Consider the following 20,544-nt stretch of genomic DNA (forward strand, 5'->3'; position numbering starts at 1 on the left):
ATCCTTAACGTTGTTGCTTGACTTCACCAGTGGTACCAGGCTGCAGTTTTTGGTTTTATATATGTAAGCTATCCCATTTCTTTTATTATTCTTTTCATTTCGTTTTTTTGGCATTATGTTGTTCCATTAATTCCTTTAGCAGCACTTGGAGCTATTTGGGAGTTTCCTGTGCACAACGATTGGATGCTTATTTTCTTTTTCACTCTAGTAGCATCACTCTCTGATGGCATCCTTTTTAAGATTTGTTGTCCCTTTTGATAAAGGGAATATTTCAGATAGTCGTACTCACTAAAAAAAATATTCTTTCTAATGCTAATCCACTGACAGTGTAACGTACGTACAGTATTTCAAGTGATGTAATACACCAGGTGGCAAAGTAGACCTGGTCCCAAATTATTTTTGGGGTATAAGGCTGAAAATGTTGAGAAAACAGCATTGTTCTGTTTCCTGCCACATTCCAACTTTGAAGCAAGGTACACATTTCTTAGCTCTCAAGGAATTTAGGCTCTGAGGCCCTTTCCAGCATGTGAGTTGTCTTCATTCGAGTTTGAAGAGACCATAGTGGGCATCTGTTTGTCCTGGTTGCTACAGGACTCTTCTGTAATCTCTTTTCCAACCTCTGCTTTTAAATACTTCCAGTGATGGCGAACTCATTACATTTGCTAAATTGAATTGTGTTCATTTTTCATTATGAAAATACTACATGACTGTTATAGAAATTTTGGAAGATGCCAAAAAGAGGACCTGAAAAAGGGAGAAGTCCCCTCTCCCCCGCCCAGAGGCCCCTGGCACCTTGTTGTATTTCCTTACCCCCATACCATCCCTGCCGCCTTTTTGGACATATGAATATTTTGTTCGATATGTATCTTTTACACAGCTTATGATCCAAATGTGTACAATATATGGTTTTATATAGTTCGCTTTTAAAATTTTTTGTCCGTATCATTCTTTATGACTACATCAATTTCCATTGAGTCTATTTTCTGTAATTGATAGTTAGGTGTTTTTCTCTGTGTGTGTCTCTCTCTTTTTCTCTCTCTCACTCTCACCCTGTCTCTCTCAGTTGGTTATTATACTTAATGTGGTATAATATTAATATTATTATGTGGTTGAACATATGAAGCACCTGACTTTTTGAGGCAGTCTGTTTTGTTTTGGACAAGAAACATATTTAGAAAGTTCTTCAATGTATTAACCCCATGTTTGGGTATCTATAACTTGAACCATTTAATCTTAATACAAAAGCAATTTTAAAACACTGTAAAGGATTTTAAGAAGCCTGCTAGCAAATAAATAAACAGGAAATGATAGAAAATCATTTGTAACCACCAATGTGACAATGGGTTCAGCAAGGACCACCAGTGGAAACTATTGGGTGAAAGATTATTGGCGAACAGATTATTCACATGACCTCCAAGTATTACCCCATAGAGTACTTATTAATTACAAAGGGGAAAGGAGGTGCTTTTACAGTGGTGAAATCTGGTGGACAACACCTTTAACCAAGTGATCAAATTAAATGTTACCAAGAAGGGCAAAATGGTATTACCTGCCTCATTGTGGCAGTACCAGCATCAGCTGTGTAGGTGGGGTTCTTGGCAAAAAAGTTGAACCTGAATCAAGTCATGAGAAACTATTCAGCTTGTGGGACATTTTACCAGGTAGCTAGTAGCCTGGATTCTTTTTAAAAGGTCAGTGTCTTTATATAAAAAGTGTTAGACCCTAGATTAAGGGAAATGGAAGTGGTATGACAGCGAAATTTCATGCATTCCCTTGACTGGATCCTGGATTTAAAAAAAAAAAAAACTATAAAGGATGTTATTAAGAAATTTGAATATGTGTTATATTTTAGATAGCAACAGTACATTAATGTTAAATTTCTTAGTGTCATGGTAGTATTGAGTTAGGTAGAATGTCCTAACTAGGAGATACATGGTGAAATATTTACAGATGAGGTAGCCCCTGATTTCTATATTTCTATAACATTTTCAAATGGTTCAGAAAAAAAGTATGTGTGTTTGTATATGTTGTATATCTACGTATATATAGAGAGAAAAAAACATCATACAAATATTAACAATTGGCGAATCTAAGTAAAGGATATATGAGCATTCTTTGGACTATTCATTTTTTTAGGTTTAAAATTTTTCGAAATGAAAAATTTGAAAAGATCCCAGTAGAGCATTAGGCTGTGAGCTGGAGCAATTACTATTCTGCACATTAGCCCTTAATGCATTTGAAGTCCACTATTATATTGCTCCAGGGATTCTTTTGAGTATCCGCAGTGATGAGAAACCTTCACAGTGGTCCACTGCCCAATGAATAAATAATGTAGTTTGCTTCATTAAGCATGCACTGTTTCCTCTTCTGTGTTAGGTTGAAATCCAGGCCCTTCCCTGTGGAGTTCACAGTCTAATGTTTGTGGATATGGACATAGATACATGTAATATGTGTTTTCAACCTCCCTTTTTTTGCCTGTAAATTTTTTCCAGTTATAAGAATTATACCCTTGTGACTGTCTTTGGCAACTTGCATCAGGCCCAGCTGGGTGGGGTGCCTGGGACTTACCAGTTGGTTCGAAGTTTCCTGAACATCAAACTTCCGGCTCCCTTGCCTGGACTTCAGGTATTGGCATCTTTCTCTATGTGATGAGTTACCTTCCCAGAGCAGTCTCTCTCGGTTAGGCGTTTTCAGTTTAAATGAGGTTATGTGTGGGACCTACTATATGGAGAAGAGACCAGAGGGGGCAGGGAGAGAAGCTAGGGGACCTTGGGAGACTGGTGGTGCAGGAGTCCAGGTGATTATGGTGGTCGCTCAGCTTAGGGTGGAGGAGGGTGCAGGGGGATGATGTCATTGGGTTCTGGACATGTTTTGAAAGTAGACCCAATAGGACTGTGGAAGAACTTGGATGTGGCAGAGTCAGGGCTGACTTCTGAGATTGTTGGCTCAAACAGCTGGAAGAACAGAGTTAGATATGGGTCCTAGAACATGCCTTTCTTCTCAGCTCACAGTCTAGTTACCGTCAGATACAGACCCTGTGCAAAGTGCTGAACCGGAGCTGTGTACCAAGGGTGGTGGGCTGCAGGCTCCTGGCTTCATACAGGAGGTGAGGCCCACATTTGTGCTTAAAGAGTAGGGGCTTGCCAGCCAGGGGTCTGGGAAAAGGGTATTCCAGGAGGAGGGAGGAGCGTGAACAAATGCGTGGAGGCAGGAAAGAGTATCTGGTGTATCTGGTGTGTGGTAGGGCTGGACCAGCTTGGGGCCAGCTGGTGATGGCCTTGAGCACCAGGCTAAGCACTTAGGATGTAAATTGCTCAAAGGGGTTTAAGTGAGGAAGTGACACGATCAGATCTGGGCTTAAGAAAGAGTCCTGCCTAGGGAAGGGTGGAGGGGCCAAGAAAGGAAGTCTGAGGTCCACTTTTCTGGAGGAGTTGGGGAGAAGCAGAGAGAGGAGTAACCACAGGGCTGCTGCGCAGGTGATGGCAAAGCCACTTTTAGGAGAGAGAAGCTCTAGTGCTGGGAGAGTGGGAACAGAGCTGCTTTCTTAGATTCCCCAGTGCATAACGTAGCACGGTGTCCAAAACAAAGATACTAAGTGAGTGAACAACTAACAGGTGAATGGAAGTGCCAGAATCCATTTAGCTAATCATTAATGGTTAACATTTTATAAACTCAAATATGATGATAGTCTCTTATTGGTCAGTGAACGTCCTTAGCCTGAGTGCACATCTGTAAATTATCACAGAAGAACATGTCACCTGATTGCTGTGGGTACTGGGGTTCCACGGAGAACCCACTGGCTGTCTTTGAAGCCTGTGTACACAGTGCTGTAGAGGAAAGGCTCTCGAGCCAGACTGCTGCTTACCAGCTTACCTTGGAAAAATTATTTAACGTCCCCATGCCTCAGGTTCCTAGTTTGTAAAACAGAGAGGAAGAGGCCATTCATGGTCCCTGCCTAGTGGAGTTGTGAGATTAAGTGACTTAATACAAGAAGAGGGCTTAGCTGAGGGCCAGCACATCGAAAGTCGTCAGTTAAACCTTTCCTCTTTTAGGATGGAGAGGTGGAAGGCCATCCTGTGTGGGCGTTAATTTATTACTGCCTGCGCTGTGGAGACCTGCTTGCCGCTTCACAGGTGGTCAACCGAGCCCAGCACCAGCTGGGAGAGTTTAAAACTTGGTTCCAGGAGTACATGAACAGCAAGGACAGAAGGTACAGTGAATGAGATGGTGCATCCAGAAGAAGCCACGTGGAATCAGCAGGGTGGCCCCCACTGGCATTGCTCTCTTTTCCTTGTGCATGGCTCCAAATAAGTTTCTGATTGGGAGAAAAATGAAGTTTAGAAAGCAAGTAGAACTCTGTAGAATAACAGTGGAAAACATTAAAAGAGCCCCATTCTGACACCATGTGTACACTTACAAAGTCCCAGGCACATCAAGGATGCTTTAGTAAATGAAACTTTGTTGTATTACACTTCACTTGTTCACATTTAGTGCTTTTCCGGTTGACCCAAATGACAATATACGCTTCATACTCAAAGGCCAGAGTTAGAAGTTAGCAAACTTGAGATATAATCATTGAATTAATTCAGTAAGTTTTTTTTTTTTTTTAGTTCTCTTGCATTAAGGAACTGCTAAGCATTCATTTTTCTCTGGTTTTTGTTAATGTAATAGGACTTAAAGTTCATATTCGAACCCAGTTTCAATATACATACATGTATGTAGAAGAAATAATGGTGGTTACCCCAGTTATACATGTGGAAAACCAGGGTTACTTTTTTGGCAGTGTCAATAATGCCGTGTCCAGAGATTATCTTAAACCATAAGCCCTGTCTTGCTCATGTTAGAGAGTGTAAAGTAGGGACAGTGTTTTAGGGTTCCCCCAGATGCAGACTCTGAGGCAAGGGTTTGAGTGCATGGAGTTTATTTGGGAGGTGATCTCACAGGGATAAGGGAGTGGAGAAGCCGGAGCGGGGCTGAGGCACTTAAGGGACTGACTCACTCTTGCCCATCACTGCTTGAGGGCTGCCAGGGAGGTGGGTGGAGGATTAATTCCCCAGACCTTCTCACGTGCCTCTGACAGCCACTACTTGAGGAAGCCAGTGGGTGGAGACGCAGGTTTTGGTAGCTGCAAGTCTGGTTAAAGTGATGGTACCCGTGGGTATGGGTGGGACAGTGTTACCCTCCGTGAAGGAAGGCTTCGTGACTCTGCTGTGTGGTTGGGACCTGGGTACTTTCAGATGCCCGTGAGGATCTTTAGCATATGTGTCTGTGTGTTCCCTTGTGTCTCTAGATTGTCCCCAGCTACGGAGAACAAGCTCCGACTGCATTACCGCAGGGCCCTCAGGAACAACACGGACCCCTACAAACGGGCTGTGTACTGTATCATTGGCAGATGTGACATCACTGACAACCAGAGCGAGGTGGCCGACAAAACTGAGGACTACCTGTGGCTGAAGGCAGGAGCTACTTCCCTTGCCCAGTAGGGCATTCTCCCCTTCCCCCTGCTCACACACTGCACACAGATATTACTGCTTAATGTATAATGCCAATAGGGTGACTGGACTAGTGGATTTCCTGTCTCCTGGCCCATTTTTTATTGTGTAATATTCGCAACCAGTAACACAGCCATTAGCGTAGCCTTGAGCATGGCAGCTGATCGGCTACAAGTCCGCACCCGGCACAGGAAGTAGCTTGTACCAATGCCTGTATTTCTCTTGGGCGTTTAGTTGAACCAGGTGTGTTTCGATGATGACGGCACCAGCTCCCCACAAGACAGGCTCACTCTCTCTCAGTTCCAGAAACAGTTGTTGGAAGACTACGGTAAGATACCCAGAACATAGCTACCTTTCCTCTCTTGTCCACCTAAGGTCACTGCTTAGCTTTTTTCTGGGAAAATCCTTCATCTCTGAACTCTGTCTCTCCTTCAGAACCCTCTGGATCTTCAAAACACAACACAACAAAACAATGAGTTCAAATTTGGGTAGAGGCCACGCACGTGGCCGTAAACAGAGTATGTGACTTACATGGTCGTTGACCGTAAACTCCACTAGTTCTTTGAACTGCTCTGGCAGACACTGGCTCAGGGAGAGACATAAGAGGACTTGGTTACTGCTTCCTCAGAGACCTCGCAGTGACTATATCTGAGCACAAACAAGGGAGAAATAGCTTTTCATTTTTTCTTTCTCTCACTGTTTAAAAAATGGGGGAAGAAAAGGAAATTCCGACTAGTGGTCCGCAGTGTTGAATGCAGATATCTGTGAATCTGAGAATACCGAAGCTTTGAAATCATTCCTGTCCTTATTGAGTGACTTTTATCAGGATAAAGGAGAGAAACAGCCCCTTTTGTATTCCGTTTTAAGGTCCTGTGCTCTGTTTCTCTCCCAACTAATGCAAGCAGTTTGGGTTTTACAACACAGCCCCGCTCGCCAGTTGTTTTGTGAGGTCCGGAGGCTGTGGAAACAGGCCACGGCTGGAGTGGCATCCACTGTGTCCAGAGCCCCCGCATCCGTTCAGGCTCAGGCTGGTGCTTTTGTCCTGCCCAGCAAGTCCTTTGAGCACATAGGGCTTCTTCTGGGCTCGGGGCTGCCAGCAGAGGCCGGCTCCTTCTGAGTCAGCTTGACCTCCTCTCCCTGGACAGGTGAGTCCCACTTCACGGTGAACCATCAGCCCTTCCTCTACTTCCAAGTGCTGTTCCTCACCGCGCAGTTCGAAGCTGCCATTGCCTTTCTCTTCCGCATGGAGCGGCTGCGCTGCCATGCTGTGCACGTGGCGCTAGTGCTCTTTGAGCTAAAGCTGCTTTTAAAATCCTCGGGACAGAGCGCTCAACTCCGTGAGTATTTGTTGGCAGTGGCACATCCATAACACATCCCCCCATCAGATGGCAGTGGACACATAGCTGCAGCCAGCAGGGATTTGGGCAAGTGGGTACCAATCATTTTAGAGTGTTGTAGGCGGTTGGGCTTATGAGGTGATTAGTATGAGGGTTCTTGCCTTTCCCACCGCCATTAGTATTCCCTGAGGTGTTTAATAGATAAAATGCTTTGCTAAGTGCTAGTTTTGTGGCCAGTGAGTCAGGTCGCCTGGAGGGTGGTACAGGAGAAACAGTCCCTAGAGTCGTGAGACTGGTTCTCATTAGGGCTCTAACTGGAGACATTGGAAGGCGTAGCCAGCCATCTTGTGTGCCTACCTGCATGGGGTGGGAGTCCGGGGAGGGAGAGAAGATACCTGTGCATGAATGGCTGCAGCTTCCTTAGTAGCACAGGAGACTCATTCCAGAACACATGCCGTAATGGTCAGTTGTCACCATCTTTTCACTCAGAGACCAGCATACTAGTGATTTACTAAAAATGCCACTTTCTCCAATCTGTACTTGGGATGAAATTGAGGACAGGGTGGTGAAGGGGATTGGCCTAAGCTCACAGTGGCAAACATTGGCTGGGCTGCAGGAGTAGGTGCCACCACTGGGTCTTTGGACTCAGTTCCCATAGCTCTCCATTGCATGGGTCAGAAGGGCAGTGTGGTTGTGACCAGTTCTGTCCCCGTCGGTGCAGTCAGCCATGAGCCTGGCGACCCTCCCTGCATGCGGAGGCTGAACTTCGTGCGGCTACTCATTCTCTACACCCGGAAGTTTGAATCCACGGACCCGAGAGAGGCCCTCCAATACTTCTACTTCCTCAGGTTAGACTGGCTTTTGACCATTTACTTCAGCTGGTTTTGATTTCTGCCACTGTGAGAATGACAGAGACCTTGGGGCCACACCAGAAACCAGGTTGATTTTGTCCCCTTCTAGAGACGAGAAAGACAGTCAAGGAGAAAACATGTTTCTGCGTTGTGTGAGCGAGCTGGTGATAGAAAGTCGAGAGGTATGTCTGTTAACTTTTCTCCACGCCCCCATGATTTACAGTGTACAAGTTCTCATGCTGATGTGATACTGGATGGTCACCTCAATATGAGTTTGGTGGATGTGGCTGGGGGCAGGGAGGTGTTAGAGTTTTCTTTGGTTTCTGACAATGAAAACGTTGATTCAGTCTCACTGTTCTCTAGTTTGTGCAAGACTTCTCCCACCTCCCCTATTCCTCTCTTGTCTTCAAAGAATTGTGGATTCTGTGTATATCCTCGTCCAATAAACTGAGTAAACTTTTTTTTGTCTCTGCAGTTCGATATGATTCTTGGGAAGCTAGAGAACGATGGAAGTAGAAAGGTGGGTTAAGTGCACCCCAGAGGTGTGTTAGTTTGCAGTTGGGGGTTTATAATTGTCCAAAGAATACAGTTAGATTTTAGGATTCAAGGTACTGAAGACGCAAATCTGAATGAAGTTGCTTAGTTTTAAAAACAAAGAATGAAAACTACAGGCCCCAAATGATGACCTTGATTTTACATACATTTACATTTCTCCTTAAAATATGTAAATTTGTGGTTAGATAGTTTTTTTATTATGTTCAGAATACTCATCTGTTCACACCTGCCATATTTTCAGCTGAGAAGGCTACATTTCTGCCATTCTTGGCTCAGAAAATATGCAAGAAAGAAATTGGTTACTGCACTTACTCTCCCCAGAGGGGAAAGTTAGAAATGCACTTGACCTCTCTCAAAAGATAGTTTTTGAGGGCTCAGAACTCTACACTGACCCCAGAGATGCAGCTGCTCCCGTGAGCCTTAGCGGTTCCCTAAGACCCATCATGGCTATTGGGCAATGTAGAAGGGGCAGAGGCCCTGGTGTCAGAGACCCCTCCTGACCCACTCGGGCACTCTCCACATGCCTCTCTTAGGGACTCACTTTCCTCATTTGTAAAAATGGGTGGTTTAGAGCCAGCAGTCTCAAGATGACCTCCCACTGCTCACACCATCCAGAAGAAGAACAGTGGCAGTGCTGGTGACAGTGGTCATGCTTATGGAGCAGTGACAACTGCCAGGCCCCTGTGCTGAATGCTTGACATGTATTTTCTCACTTAATCATCACAAGAACCCAACACAGTGGGAACCGTCATCTGTTTTTCAAGGGAGGAAGTGGAGACAAGAGAGGTTATTTTCCTCCAGATCACACAGCTAGTAAGGAAGTGAGCTGGAATTTGAGCCCAGTCCTTCTTGACCCCAGAGCCCATGCTCTTCACTGATCTCCTGTGCTGCCAGGGTGGCGGAGCAGGTCACCCGACTTGGTCCAGGGCTGATGGAGAATCAGATGGCCAGTCAGACGTCACATAGTCTGCCCTCTCTCTTCACAGTACCTCAGGCCTCTCCCATACTTTCTTGACCATTTTTTGCTGTTGAGTGATGATGCAGATTTTTTAAATTTGTTTTTAGTATCCTGACACCACTTGCCATATATTTTTTCAGGACTGGATTTCTTTTGCCATCTGTCTTAGAAAACAAATTCATAATCTTTCAGATACTTTCTCTGAGCCTCCTGGTTTCTTTCCCCCTAGTGCCTACTCATCAGCAAAATTAAAATCATTGATGATTTCACCGATTCTCTAGGTCATTCTGGAAAACTAGAAAGCACAGTCTTACTGGTGACTCCTGTGCTTCCTTTGAGTCTGCCTCTTCATGGGTAGTTTCCTTGGTCCTTTTCATATGTTTAATACGACCGTATATCTTCAAGAAAGCCAGAGTCTAGCTGATGAAATATGTGCATTGCCCAGGGCAAGTATTTTCAGTTAAAGTAGTTTTCGGATCTCAGTTGCTTCTCTATGTTTAAAATAACAACTCTGTCCCCCCATTTCTCTCTTCCTCCCCTCCATAATTTGTCTTGTCAGCCTGGAGTCATAGATAAGTTTACTAGTGACACAAAACCTATTATCAACAAAGTTGCTTCCGTGGCAGAAAATAAAGGACTGTTTGAAGAAGCAGCAAAGCTTTATGACCTTGCCAAGGTAAAATGTGCTCTTTTCTTTCTTCTGCACTTAATAGATCTGTCATCGGCCTTTTGGCATTAAATGCACAAACATTTCGATGCTGCCATTGTTGTACCCCTCTCCCTGCTGAGGCATTTTCTCCTAGTGCTTAGGCAGTTAATAGTCCAGTCAGGGTGAAATTCCCATTTTACAGAATTATTTCTGCCCATAAGGTCTTCCTGGCCAAACAAGAGTGACATATTGAAAGGCTGTCCCACGGGCACTGAGCAAAGCCTCCCTTGGCAGCAGAGGAAGCACCCATCACGCTTGGGTGGTGAAGCTGCTGGTGAAGATGCCTGGTGCTCACCCTCCGGGCAGCCGCACAGACACTGCCCCGTGTGTGTCAGGGGACAAAATCACAGCTGAGGGGTTCTGAGAGAACTGGAGGAAGTAGCTCGTTGTGAGAACATGCGGGGAATACTGATGACTGTTAGGGCCTGAAGAAGAATACATTCTCTCCTTTTATCAGCTGACCAACGTGGGCAAAAAGAGGGTTATAATTCATTTTTCCTTTCATTTAAAAGTGTTCTGATTGAGGTCTAATTAAAAAGTAGAAAAATGTACACATATTCAGTGAACAGCTTGATGGGTTTCCCACAGGTATGTATCTGTGTCATCACCACCCAGATCAAGATACAGAACAAAAGTTCCCTCTTTGGTTTCGGTTATTTAGTTTTTTTCCTCTTATTGATTATTTTTAATTGATTCCTTTCTTAATTTAAAAAACCGAACAGAATGCTGACAAGGTTCTGGAGCTGATGAACAAACTGCTCAGCCCTGTCGTCCCCCAGATCAGTGCCCCGCAGTCCAACAAGGAGAGGCTGAAGAACATGGCGCTCTCCGTCGCGGAGCGGTAAGGCCAGGGCTCCCAGTGCCCACCCAGACACGTCTTCAGCTTTACCGTAGCATCAAAGAGTTCCCCAGCATGGCTCTACTCACTCACCCTCCCACCAGCACTGACAGTTTGAGAGTTCCTGTTCCCCCACGTCATAACCAACTGTCACTTGGCACTGTCACTTGGTAAACATTCTTGCCAAAAGGAAGGGTATGAAAGGGTATCTCAACATTTTAATCCTGTACATGAGGTTTAATTCTAGGCATTATACTCATCTATATGTCATTAGCAGCCATCTCAAAGACATTTTGGAACAAAGCTAGTGATGGATGGATGGGGAAATTCTTAGAGATGTAGTGGCCAGTGTTTCAGAAGCTACCTTCCTCCCCATGAGTTCGAGGAGTTATCATACTTTAACCAGTGTAACTCCCAGGCTGGGGCAATAGTTGTCACTTTTTGTGCCCTCTGCAGATATGCCTAATAAAGTGATCCAGTGAAAACTGGGTTGGAGATGCTTGCTGAGATGGGGGCTGAGGCAAGAGAACTGTGCTTCACACAGAACATTTATAGGTGGATTTCTGTCAAACCCACCATCAAATGCTTGGCCATTTCAAAAGAAACACTATTTTCCACTCCTTAGTTCACTTCATCTAGAGAGTTTAAGAGGTTTTGTTTGACATTTTTTAGATGCTATCCTCAAGTTACAGATTGCACAGAAATTCCTAATATACCCCCCTTCCTTCTTTTTTGTCCTTCAGGTATAGGGCTCAGGGAATCAGTGCAAATAAATTTGTGGACTCCACGTTCTATCTTCTGTTGGACTTGATCACCTTTTTTGACGAGTATCACAGTGGGCATATTGACAGAGCCTTTGATGTAAGTTTCAGGAAGGGTGTTTGAAGTGCAGGTTAATGTATGCCCTTGAAAAATCAAAACGCTTCATGAGATTCATTTAAAACAAAGGAAATGTCAAAACGCTTCGTGAGATTCATTTAAAACAAAGGAAATGTCACCAGTATGCTTGTTAAGTGAAGAAGGACAAGTATGATCCTGTGAATATAAAAGGGATTTCTGTGTTGCTCTTTTTTTTTTTTTTTTTTTTTTTTTTTTTTCAGACAGTGGGCATTTTATTACTTTTCTTTTATAGATTCTACTTGTTTTTAAAATTAAGCACCAACTCTTTAGCTTGGCATCAAAGTCCATTATGATCTGATGCCAACATTTCTACACACATGACACATTCCTCCCCATTAAGTAAATAACCTATACTAGAACCTAACTGGATCATTAACTGTGATCTAATGGGCTCTATACCTTCTTTTTTTTTTTTTTTTTTTTTTTTTTTTTTTTTTTTTTTTTTTAAACATCTTTATTGGGGTATAATTGCTTTACAATGGTGTGTTAGTTTCTGCTTTACAACAAAGTGAATCAGCTATACATATACATATGTTCCCATATGTCTTCCCTCTTGCGTCTCCCTCCCTCCCACTCTCCCCATCCCACCCTTCCAGGCTGTCACAAAGCACCGAGCTAATATCCCTGTGCCTTGCGGCTGCTTCCCCCCAGCTATCTACCTTACTACGTTTGTTAGTGTGTATATGTCCATGACTCTCTCTCGCCCTGTCAAAACTCACCCTTCCCCCTCCCCATTCTGTGTTGCTCTTTTTTTCCTTTTTCTCTTCCTTTCTTCTTTAGTCTAAAAACAGAGAGGTTTCTCAGAGTAATTTGAAATCTCTGAATTGTAAAACTGCCTCAGAAAACGAGGATAGGAATTGAGTCAGTCAGCAAGTTAGAATCAAAGCCTTTGAATGAGGGGATTAGCATTTCCTATTAAGAAGCCCACTATGAATGTGTTAGATGCTGACTATGTGTTTGAGGAGATGAAATGACTGTGATGGTTGTATCATATGGGACCGATGTGTTTTGTTTTAAATAGATAATTGATCGGTTGAAGCTGGTGCCCCTGAATCAGGAAAGTGTGGAAGAGAGAGTGGCTGCCTTCAGAAATTTCAGTGATGAGGTGAGTCCTTTTCTTCCTGAATTATAAAATTCTTTTTTCCCCCACTTCTAACTGAAAGCTTTTGTTTTAACATAGCCAGTAACTTTAACAGTCCTACTACAGTCACCATCCAGACTGAGTTTTCTAAGACGAGTCCAATTTCAGGTATCCTGGACTGGTTTTTCTGTGAGTACACATATCCCCATCAGATTATAGTCTGAGTTCCTGACTCAGAAAATACACTCGCTTTAGAGACCAGACATATTCTTGGGAGAAACAGGTTTCTTGTTGATCCTGTGGGATCTGGTTTGATTCTTTACTATGCACTTGTTCTAGAGGGTGTGTCAGTGCTTAACTCTGATCTTGTCTAAGTAGTTCCATTGGGTACATGAAATATGCATCATGATTCACATCCTTCTTTCCCTTCTCTGAACCATTTTGTCTCAAGAAGCAGGTGCAGTGACCATGGACTCAATTATCAGCCCAAGAGCCCCAGAGCTACTGTCTCTCTGCAGGGTTTCTAGCATGTTGCCACTGCTTAGCCCAAGGGTGCTCAACTGGGCTACACACTGGAATTGCTAGGAGACCTTTAAAAGAATCTTTGTGCCCAGGCCCAGAAATTCTGGTTTCCCTGATCTGAGCTGCAGCCCAGAACTCCCCTGGTTATTCCCATGTGCAGCTAAGGGTAAGACTCTTCTCTAGAACCACAGGCACTGAGGGCCAGCTGCCTGGTTCCAGGATGTTCCTAACAGTGTTTCAATTTAAAACCATTAGTAAGCACATTCCTTTTATGGAAGCATGTTTCTGTTCTAGAGGAAGAAGGAAGGCCGGCTTCTGCACATGTGGTGAGGCAGCTGCCTGCTGTGGTACACACAGTTCAGGAGGTCTTACCTCTTGCCGACCGTCCCTTCACACCTGCTACAGTTCTACCCCTAGCCACTCCTTCTGTTGATTCTTGCCCTCCCCTGGTTACATCATTCAGTGTTTCATGGACTGAAGTGTTGTACCAGGGCCTGTCCTCATAGACACTCCCGAGGCCTCTGCTCGGGCTGTGCTGGTCCCATGGAGACAGTCTGGTGGGTCTGAGACAGTGGGGAGTGGTAGGGACTGGAGAACCAGCGTATGCGTCCCTGCCTGCTGACATTCAAATGCAGGCTTTTGCTAATCACTCTTGCTGGCCAGACGTAGTGGGCATGCTTTTTGCTCACTGCCCCTGCCTAGGAGGACTGGCATAAACAAGGGGTCAGAAGAGTGACCTACCTGACCTTCTGAGTAGCATTGCCTGAGCTTTGCTTTCACGCTTGACATTTCAATGCCATCAGCTCCTTTTTGGTGGCTGTGTGGCGCTCCACCTGGCAGCTGTGGAGATGTGATGTGACCAGGCCTTCCTGGAGCACTGCTCCCCCCTCCCCCAACCTGTGGTTGGCCCCAGGGCTTGGTTCTTTCTCCTTACTTAATGTGTGTCCCTCTGTGCAGGTCAGGCACAACCTCTCAGAAGTGCTTCTCGCCACCATGAACATCTTGTTCACACAGTTTAAGAGGCTCAAGGGGACAAGTCCATCATCGGCATCCAGGCCCCAGCGAGTCATCGAGGACCGTGATTCTGTAAGATCCCAGCCAGATGGTTGGCCAGAGCCATCGCTGAGAACCACCTTTCTGGTTTGCTGTCCATTGCACCTCATGAGACCACTGCTCATGACCCTAAATTGCTCGTTTCTTTACTACCTGGCAGCTGGGTAAAGTTTGTGTCGGGGGCTCCCGGAAGAAATCGAACATTAATGGGGTTGCTACTCTTCTCAAGCTAAAAAACAAAGATGTGCTAAGTCAGCGAATATCACCTTTTAAAAAATCAAAATGCTAATTTATACTGATTCCACAAGAATTCCAGCCCATTTTAAAATAGAAGGTCATTTTATGAGTCTCAGTTCAGCACTTTCATGAAAACCATACTTACTTTTGGTCAACAATTAGATGCAATCCCTTGTTTCTACTGTCATCTCACAGTGACTCCAGGGAGGTACCTAGGACAGTCGTTATCCCCATTTTACAGTTGAGGGATCTGAGGCCTGGGTCAGGAGGTGTCTTGCTTTTGTGGGCACCTCAGGTGGTAGGTGAAGGAGCCACATCTGGAAGCCGGGTCTGTCTGATACCAAGGCCATTGCCTGTGGGGCCTCCGGCATTGCTTGGGTCACGCAGAGTCCAGGTAGATAGAACCCTGGGATTCCAACAGTGTATGGTGTACAGTTGATTTGATAAAAGGGGAAAGAAAGGTGTTTGACACAATTAAACCATTAATTCTGTCGCGCAATGGATAGCGCATTGGACTTCCAATTAAACCATTAAAACAGGCAGTGTTTTAGAATTAATTACCTTTCCCTTAACATTTCCACTTAATGTTTGGCGAGTCTCTCAGTATGGTGTACAACAGCCATACCTGATTTTGGCAATCAAGAAACTAGAGCCTTGAAAATCTATCTCCCGCCTCCATGGGCTCTCTCTGCTATGACCCCTACAGGCATTGTCACTGTCAGAACCTCTGCCTCGTGAGTGATGGTGGGAATTTTCACCTTTAGCAGCATACATAGCAGTGCTCAGAAGTGGTCCTCCGACGTGGTAGGCCCATCCGTGTGTGCATGAGAGGCAGCTGCAGGTCTGCCATCTGCCCTTGGACAGGCAAGAGCCTACATAGGAGATGTGCCAGCAGTGGGCTCGCTGTGCTAGGGCCTTGGCAGCAGTGCTGTTGTGAATACAACTACTGAAGTGGTGGGCGTTTCTGATACTCTCTGTACTGCTTACAGGTCAGAGCAGGGCTTGCTCACAGAGAGCAGAGCTGGTGGCCTGGCAGGTCCATTTTCCACATCTGAAGGGAACTGATTTAAGACTAGCTGGACTCACACGCTGTGTGTTTTAGTCTCTCTTTTTTAGGCACTTAGTTTTTACATATGATGGATAAAGCCATTCTCCTGTCTTCCCCTTACCCACCACTCTCCTTTGTAATGAAAGGAAGGGATGGGTGGAGTCAAGGAAAGACTTAAGTGTAAAAGCCGCCTGCCCGGGCTTCCCTGGTGGCGCAGTGGTTGGGGGTCCGCCTGCCGATGCAGGGCACACGGGTTCGTGGCCCGGTCTGGGAGGATCCCGCATGCCGCGGAGCGGCTGGCCCCGTGAGCCATGGCCGTTGGGCCTGCGCGTCCGGAGCCTGTGCTCCGCGGCGGGGGAGGCCGCGACGGTGAGAGGCCCACGTACTCAAAAAAAAAAAAAAAAAAAAAAAAGCCGCCTGCCCAAGAATTGGCCTCGTGGTTTAAGCTGCAGTGTTGCCAGGGAGTGGATGTGTCCCTTGGCCTGCATACCCCTAGAGCTTACGTAAAGTAGCTACAAGTTAGGAGAACCCATGCACATTTTTGCACTTTTAAAGAAAATCTGATGGATACTCTCATCATAAAGTAAATTTCTTTTGGCTTGGACATTAATTAGGACCTTTACTTGCCAATTTACTTCACATATCAGGTAAAAGGCACTTAACCTTTCAGTTTTCTTCTTGAATGGTCCTTAAGAAGCCTAGTAAGTAACCCTTGAATTTTTCTTAAAAATCTCATTACTGATCCAAAAGATGTGTGTAGACCCTCCTTTTCTATTCCAGATATGGTTTCCTTTCCTGCTGGTATAAGCATCCAACACACCTCAATGTGGGGCAACCTGAAGCTGTTCTCTTACGTTTCTTTATTCTTTATTCAGTAATTTATCAGTTGGAAATTGGAGTGAAGGTTCCTATTTTTGTTGTTGGAAACACCTGAGTTTAAATCTTTTTCCTTCCTGGAGCAATCCAGGAATCTCATAAATATTGTTGCCTGAGAAAAGAGGGCCAAGCACTTCTGTCAGGAAGGAAGGAATGTAAGGAGTGAAAGGAAGGAAAGGGGAAGATGCAGGAGAGGAAAGAGCTGGAATGGGCCTCACTTAGGCACGACTGTTGCCTCTGGTAGTGCAGGTGCTTCATGAGGGTCCTAGAAAGAAACTCAGGACCCCATGGTAACAGTTGGACAGAAACCAGCCAGGAGAGAGAGAGAGGCTCAGAGAAGTAGAGCAGGCAGTCTGAAGCACAGGGCCGTGTCAGCAGCTGGTCAGACGTGTCAGGTGAGGCAGCTTGCCCGGCACACCCATCCATCTTTTGCTAAGCAGAAAGGCTTTGGAACTGAGGCCCCAGCAGCCGAGCTTTGCTAACTCTGCACCATGCTGGAGGAACATGATGGTGGAGGGTGAGACTGTCATCCACCCACCGGGAATCTGCCCTGACCCCCAAGGGGTAGAAAATGGAAGGCCAGGGTGGTGGTTCTCAGGACAGTGCCCTGACCCGTAAGTTAACTGGATTTCTTCTCTTCTTCCCCTTTCTCTCAGCAACTCCGCAGCCAAGCCCGAGCCCTGATTACCTTTGCTGGGATGATACCCTACCGGACATCTGGGGACACCAACGCGAGGCTGGTGCAGATGGAGGTCCTCATGAATTAAGTGCGATGCTCCAAGGGGCTCCTGGGGCTGCTTGCTGTCAGTACCTCAGGCCTGTGGGCCTGCCAGGGTGGGGGGAGTTTCTGGTTTTGTTTCTGTTGTGTTAGTTTTGTTTTGTTTTTTAGTATTATGTATATTTGTCAACACCAATAAATTTCTTTGATTTGTATTTCTTTTCACATTCTTTTATTTTCATTGTTTTGTTTTGTTTTTCCTTTGAAATTTTGTTCAAATTTTTATTTGTGTGGGAGGAAATGTCTTCACTAGTGCTTGGGCCAGAAAATTATAGGCTTATATAGGCATCTGTGATTTGGTTAAAGTTGACCTTAAATGATTAAAAATTCACCCAAAATGAGCAAGGAAATGAAGCCTTTGGGAGTTGCTTTTATTTAGATATAACATTCCCTGTAGCAGGGTCACAGTTTGCTTTTCACATTTTTATTTGAATGTGAAAGCCAGTCTCAGCCTTGGTAAGTTAAGATTTGTGTGTGAAATACCAAGCACTCCATGTCCTCTTCCCTCTTACCTCACCAAGGTGGGCCTTGGCGTCCGGGGGTCCGAGACCATCCTCCAAATTATTTGGTTTGCTGTTCTGTTGAAATCCCACTGGAGATGAAAACATAGGCCTAGGAAACGATAGCCTAGTAAACGAACCTTGTCAGGGTCTCAGCTGGAGCTCGAGGGAGGGCAAACCTGGGAGCCCTCTGTAGCTGCAGTACTGCGAGGCGACTGCTTGGCCTTGTGTACTCTTCTCTTCAAGAGGACTTCTAAGCCCCTCTTTTCCCTTCTCTGGTGCTTGGTTCTTCTGCTTGGACAGCTTCCCCTCTCCTTCCCTTTCCCACTCATGAAGCCAGTTGGCCAGGCCGGCTCATGGGTCTCATTACATTGGGCATCAGCACCGTGGATGTGTGGTCCCTGAGCAGAGGTTGTCCCCCATCATTGGCCCTGTTTCTCCCGAAGCCTTGGACTAAACTAGAGAGGACGTGAGGACGAGTGTTTGTTGCTGAATGGACCAGCTGGGGCTACGAGAAATTGGGTATGGTCGGCTCTACCCGTTTTATGGACTGCTCCTGAGGTGGGCTCTCCCAGGAGGATGTTAAGATTCCCAGAGTCTCCAAAGGTACTTTTTTGCTTCTAGAGAGGAAACTCTCGTCACAGGGCATGGTTACCCTCACAATCCTCTGGTTATAAAAATACTAATTGTTGCCTTTCCTTGTAGTAAAGAGCTAATAGATAGATAATGGGGCCATCTGCTGTTCATCAGTTGGATCCCCTTATATCTATCAAGGATGTAGCCTAAGGAGCTGTCCCCCTCCTCTAGTCCCATCTATTCACCTTCAGTTGGGCTTTACTAAGAAAGTCTCAGAACGCAAGCACTGCAGGGGACTTGATTTAGCAAGTTGTGCCCAATTTATGTGTGTTGATTATATTTTAAACAAAGCAAACAGTTTGCTTTAACAGTGTCTTAAAAAGAGTATTCTGAGGACTTTTTATAAAGTTTGATTTAGGGTTCTTTTTTTTTTTTGATACTAGATCTTGTAGATAGAAATATAACAGTGTCATAAAGGAGAGAAGGCACAAGGTGTTTAAATATGTATTTGCTCCCTGGCTCACCTCTTGTTCATCATTCTCATTGTGAGAATTAATTGTGAATTTGCCTTTCCTTGCGTCATGCAGTTCTGCCAGCTCCAAATAGGAGAGCTGCACGTGAGCCCTGCATAGGGGGATGAGGTCCTCTACCCTTGGACAGAAGGGAGAGGAAAGCTGCCCTGAAGGGGGAGCTGGGTGGAGTTGAGAGGAGCGCAGTCCCTGGTTGGCATTTGAGAACTTGTGTAGCGAGAGACATTTATAGGAGAAATAAGGTAACTTGGTTCATACCAGAAGGGCTGGGCCAGGCTCATGGAGCAAACCCAGGGCTTGTCCTGTCGACGGATTCTGTGGTAAAGCAAGGCCTGCTGGGTGCAGAGATGCAGGAGACATGAGGCCGAGTTTAGAAGGTCACAGCATCTAACAGGTTCCCGTGTACTCATGGTTACAGCTTGTGGCCAGAAATCATGGTCCTGTGATAGATTATTAGGTTAAAAGTCATCCTTAGCTCACTCAGTCAGGGAGCTAAATCCTTTCCCTTGATACTGGTCCATGATTTCACCATTTACCCAGAGAAACTGAGAGAAAGTGGTCCTGGTAGTCTTTCATCTTCCCAGGATGAGATTCCAATCTTTCTAACAAAATCAAGGGTACTTGGAGGCTGACAGGGTCAGTTCCTGCCTCCGAGTGGCTCATAATAAACTCACTGAGACACTCAGAGGGATGTACTGACTTGATCTGAGTCCCTTTCAGAGGCCTAGGGATTTGATTGCATGGACTCTGTTCCTTTGATTTTTTTTTTTTTTTTAAAACAACCGTGGCCGCCTAACTTCTAAGGGAAAACAAGTGGAACTAGTGAGCTCTCAGAGCGCGAATCCTTTGGTTTTATCACTCCTGAGCTGGACGCGTTCATCAAAGAGCAGGAGATGCCCACGCACACTGAAGCCAGAATGTAGGCCCTGCTCCTGCCCTCCAATAACTTACCGTCTAATTAGGGACTTGTAATGGCAGTAGAGCAGCCACTATTATTCTTTTGATGAATCATTTAAATTCGAGGGTTTAGGTTACTTGAAGAACAGTACTATAGACTTTCCCACAGAATCCCGCACTTGCTGATATAGAGGGGAAAAAAATTGAGCATTTACTCTTTGGATTCTCACCCCTGCCCGCTCTGTTTGAGTGAACTGTTTTGGCCAAAGCTTTAATACTTAATTTAACTGTAACGTGCAGATGTGCCAACGTCCTACTGCTTTACACTGATCCCCACAATCATTGTTTCTCCATTAGGCATCTGAACCTTTGTCTAGCTCATTAGGTAGTTCACATCACTGCCACATTTCCATTATGTCACTCAGAAAGTGACTCGGGCATGCCAAACGCTGAATAAAACCCCAAGCTGGGGCATTGTCCCAGGCCCACCAGAGCGCTGGCAGGCCCCAGCCTGCCTGGACTCTCACTTAGCCTCAGTCAGTCATAGAGATTGACTGAGCCCTGTGTCCAGCAAATTGGGAGAAAACGTTATAAAATTCCTAATGGAGATGTGCACTTTATGGTATTTTTCAAGATGCTCATTTTATATCAGTAAAAAAAAGGCTTTTGTGCCTGCATTTCAGGAATATCAGGAGGAAGTCAGCAACTCATTAAGCGGAAATTGTGTAGCTCCCTGCAGGAAAATGAGGCTGTTTTGAGGTCCTGGATGGTCCCCTGTTCTTCATTCTTTGTAGGTTGAATTCAGA

General features: G+C 45.2%; 1 protein-coding gene across 6 annotated transcripts in view; it reads left to right on the forward strand.

Moving 5' to 3' along the window:
- The window catches only part of NUP93 (nucleoporin 93), a 106,427-nt gene extending 89,025 nt beyond the window's left edge, over positions 1-17,402 (forward strand). For 3 of the 6 annotated variants that reach the window (XM_032613723.1, XM_032613724.1, XM_032613725.1), the window contains 14 exons: positions 2,493-2,625; positions 4,053-4,210; positions 5,291-5,456; positions 5,727-5,820; positions 6,638-6,829; positions 7,551-7,677; positions 7,790-7,862; positions 8,156-8,200; positions 9,753-9,869; positions 10,625-10,743; positions 11,484-11,601; positions 12,662-12,745; positions 14,201-14,329; positions 17,114-17,402. In XM_032613723.1, coding sequence (XP_032469614.1) covers positions 2,493-2,625; positions 4,053-4,210; positions 5,291-5,456; positions 5,727-5,820; positions 6,638-6,829; positions 7,551-7,677; positions 7,790-7,862; positions 8,156-8,200; positions 9,753-9,869; positions 10,625-10,743; positions 11,484-11,601; positions 12,662-12,745; positions 14,201-14,329; positions 17,114-17,224 — 1,666 coding nt within the window. In that variant the 3' untranslated portion in view covers positions 17,225-17,402. Of the gene's footprint in view, positions 1-2,492; positions 2,626-4,052; positions 4,211-5,290; positions 5,457-5,726; positions 5,821-6,637; positions 6,830-7,550; positions 7,678-7,789; positions 7,863-8,155; positions 8,201-9,752; positions 9,870-10,624; positions 10,744-11,483; positions 11,602-12,661 lie in introns of all 6 variants that reach the window. The other 3 variants (XR_004347001.1, XM_032613722.1, XM_032613726.1) reach the window with 3 other exon arrangements.
- Positions 17,403-20,544: the final 3,142 nt, after the last annotated feature.

This window comes from Phocoena sinus, chromosome 19 (genome assembly GCF_008692025.1).
Source record: "Phocoena sinus isolate mPhoSin1 chromosome 19, mPhoSin1.pri, whole genome shotgun sequence".
Taxonomy (NCBI): Eukaryota; Metazoa; Chordata; class Mammalia; order Artiodactyla; family Phocoenidae; genus Phocoena; species Phocoena sinus.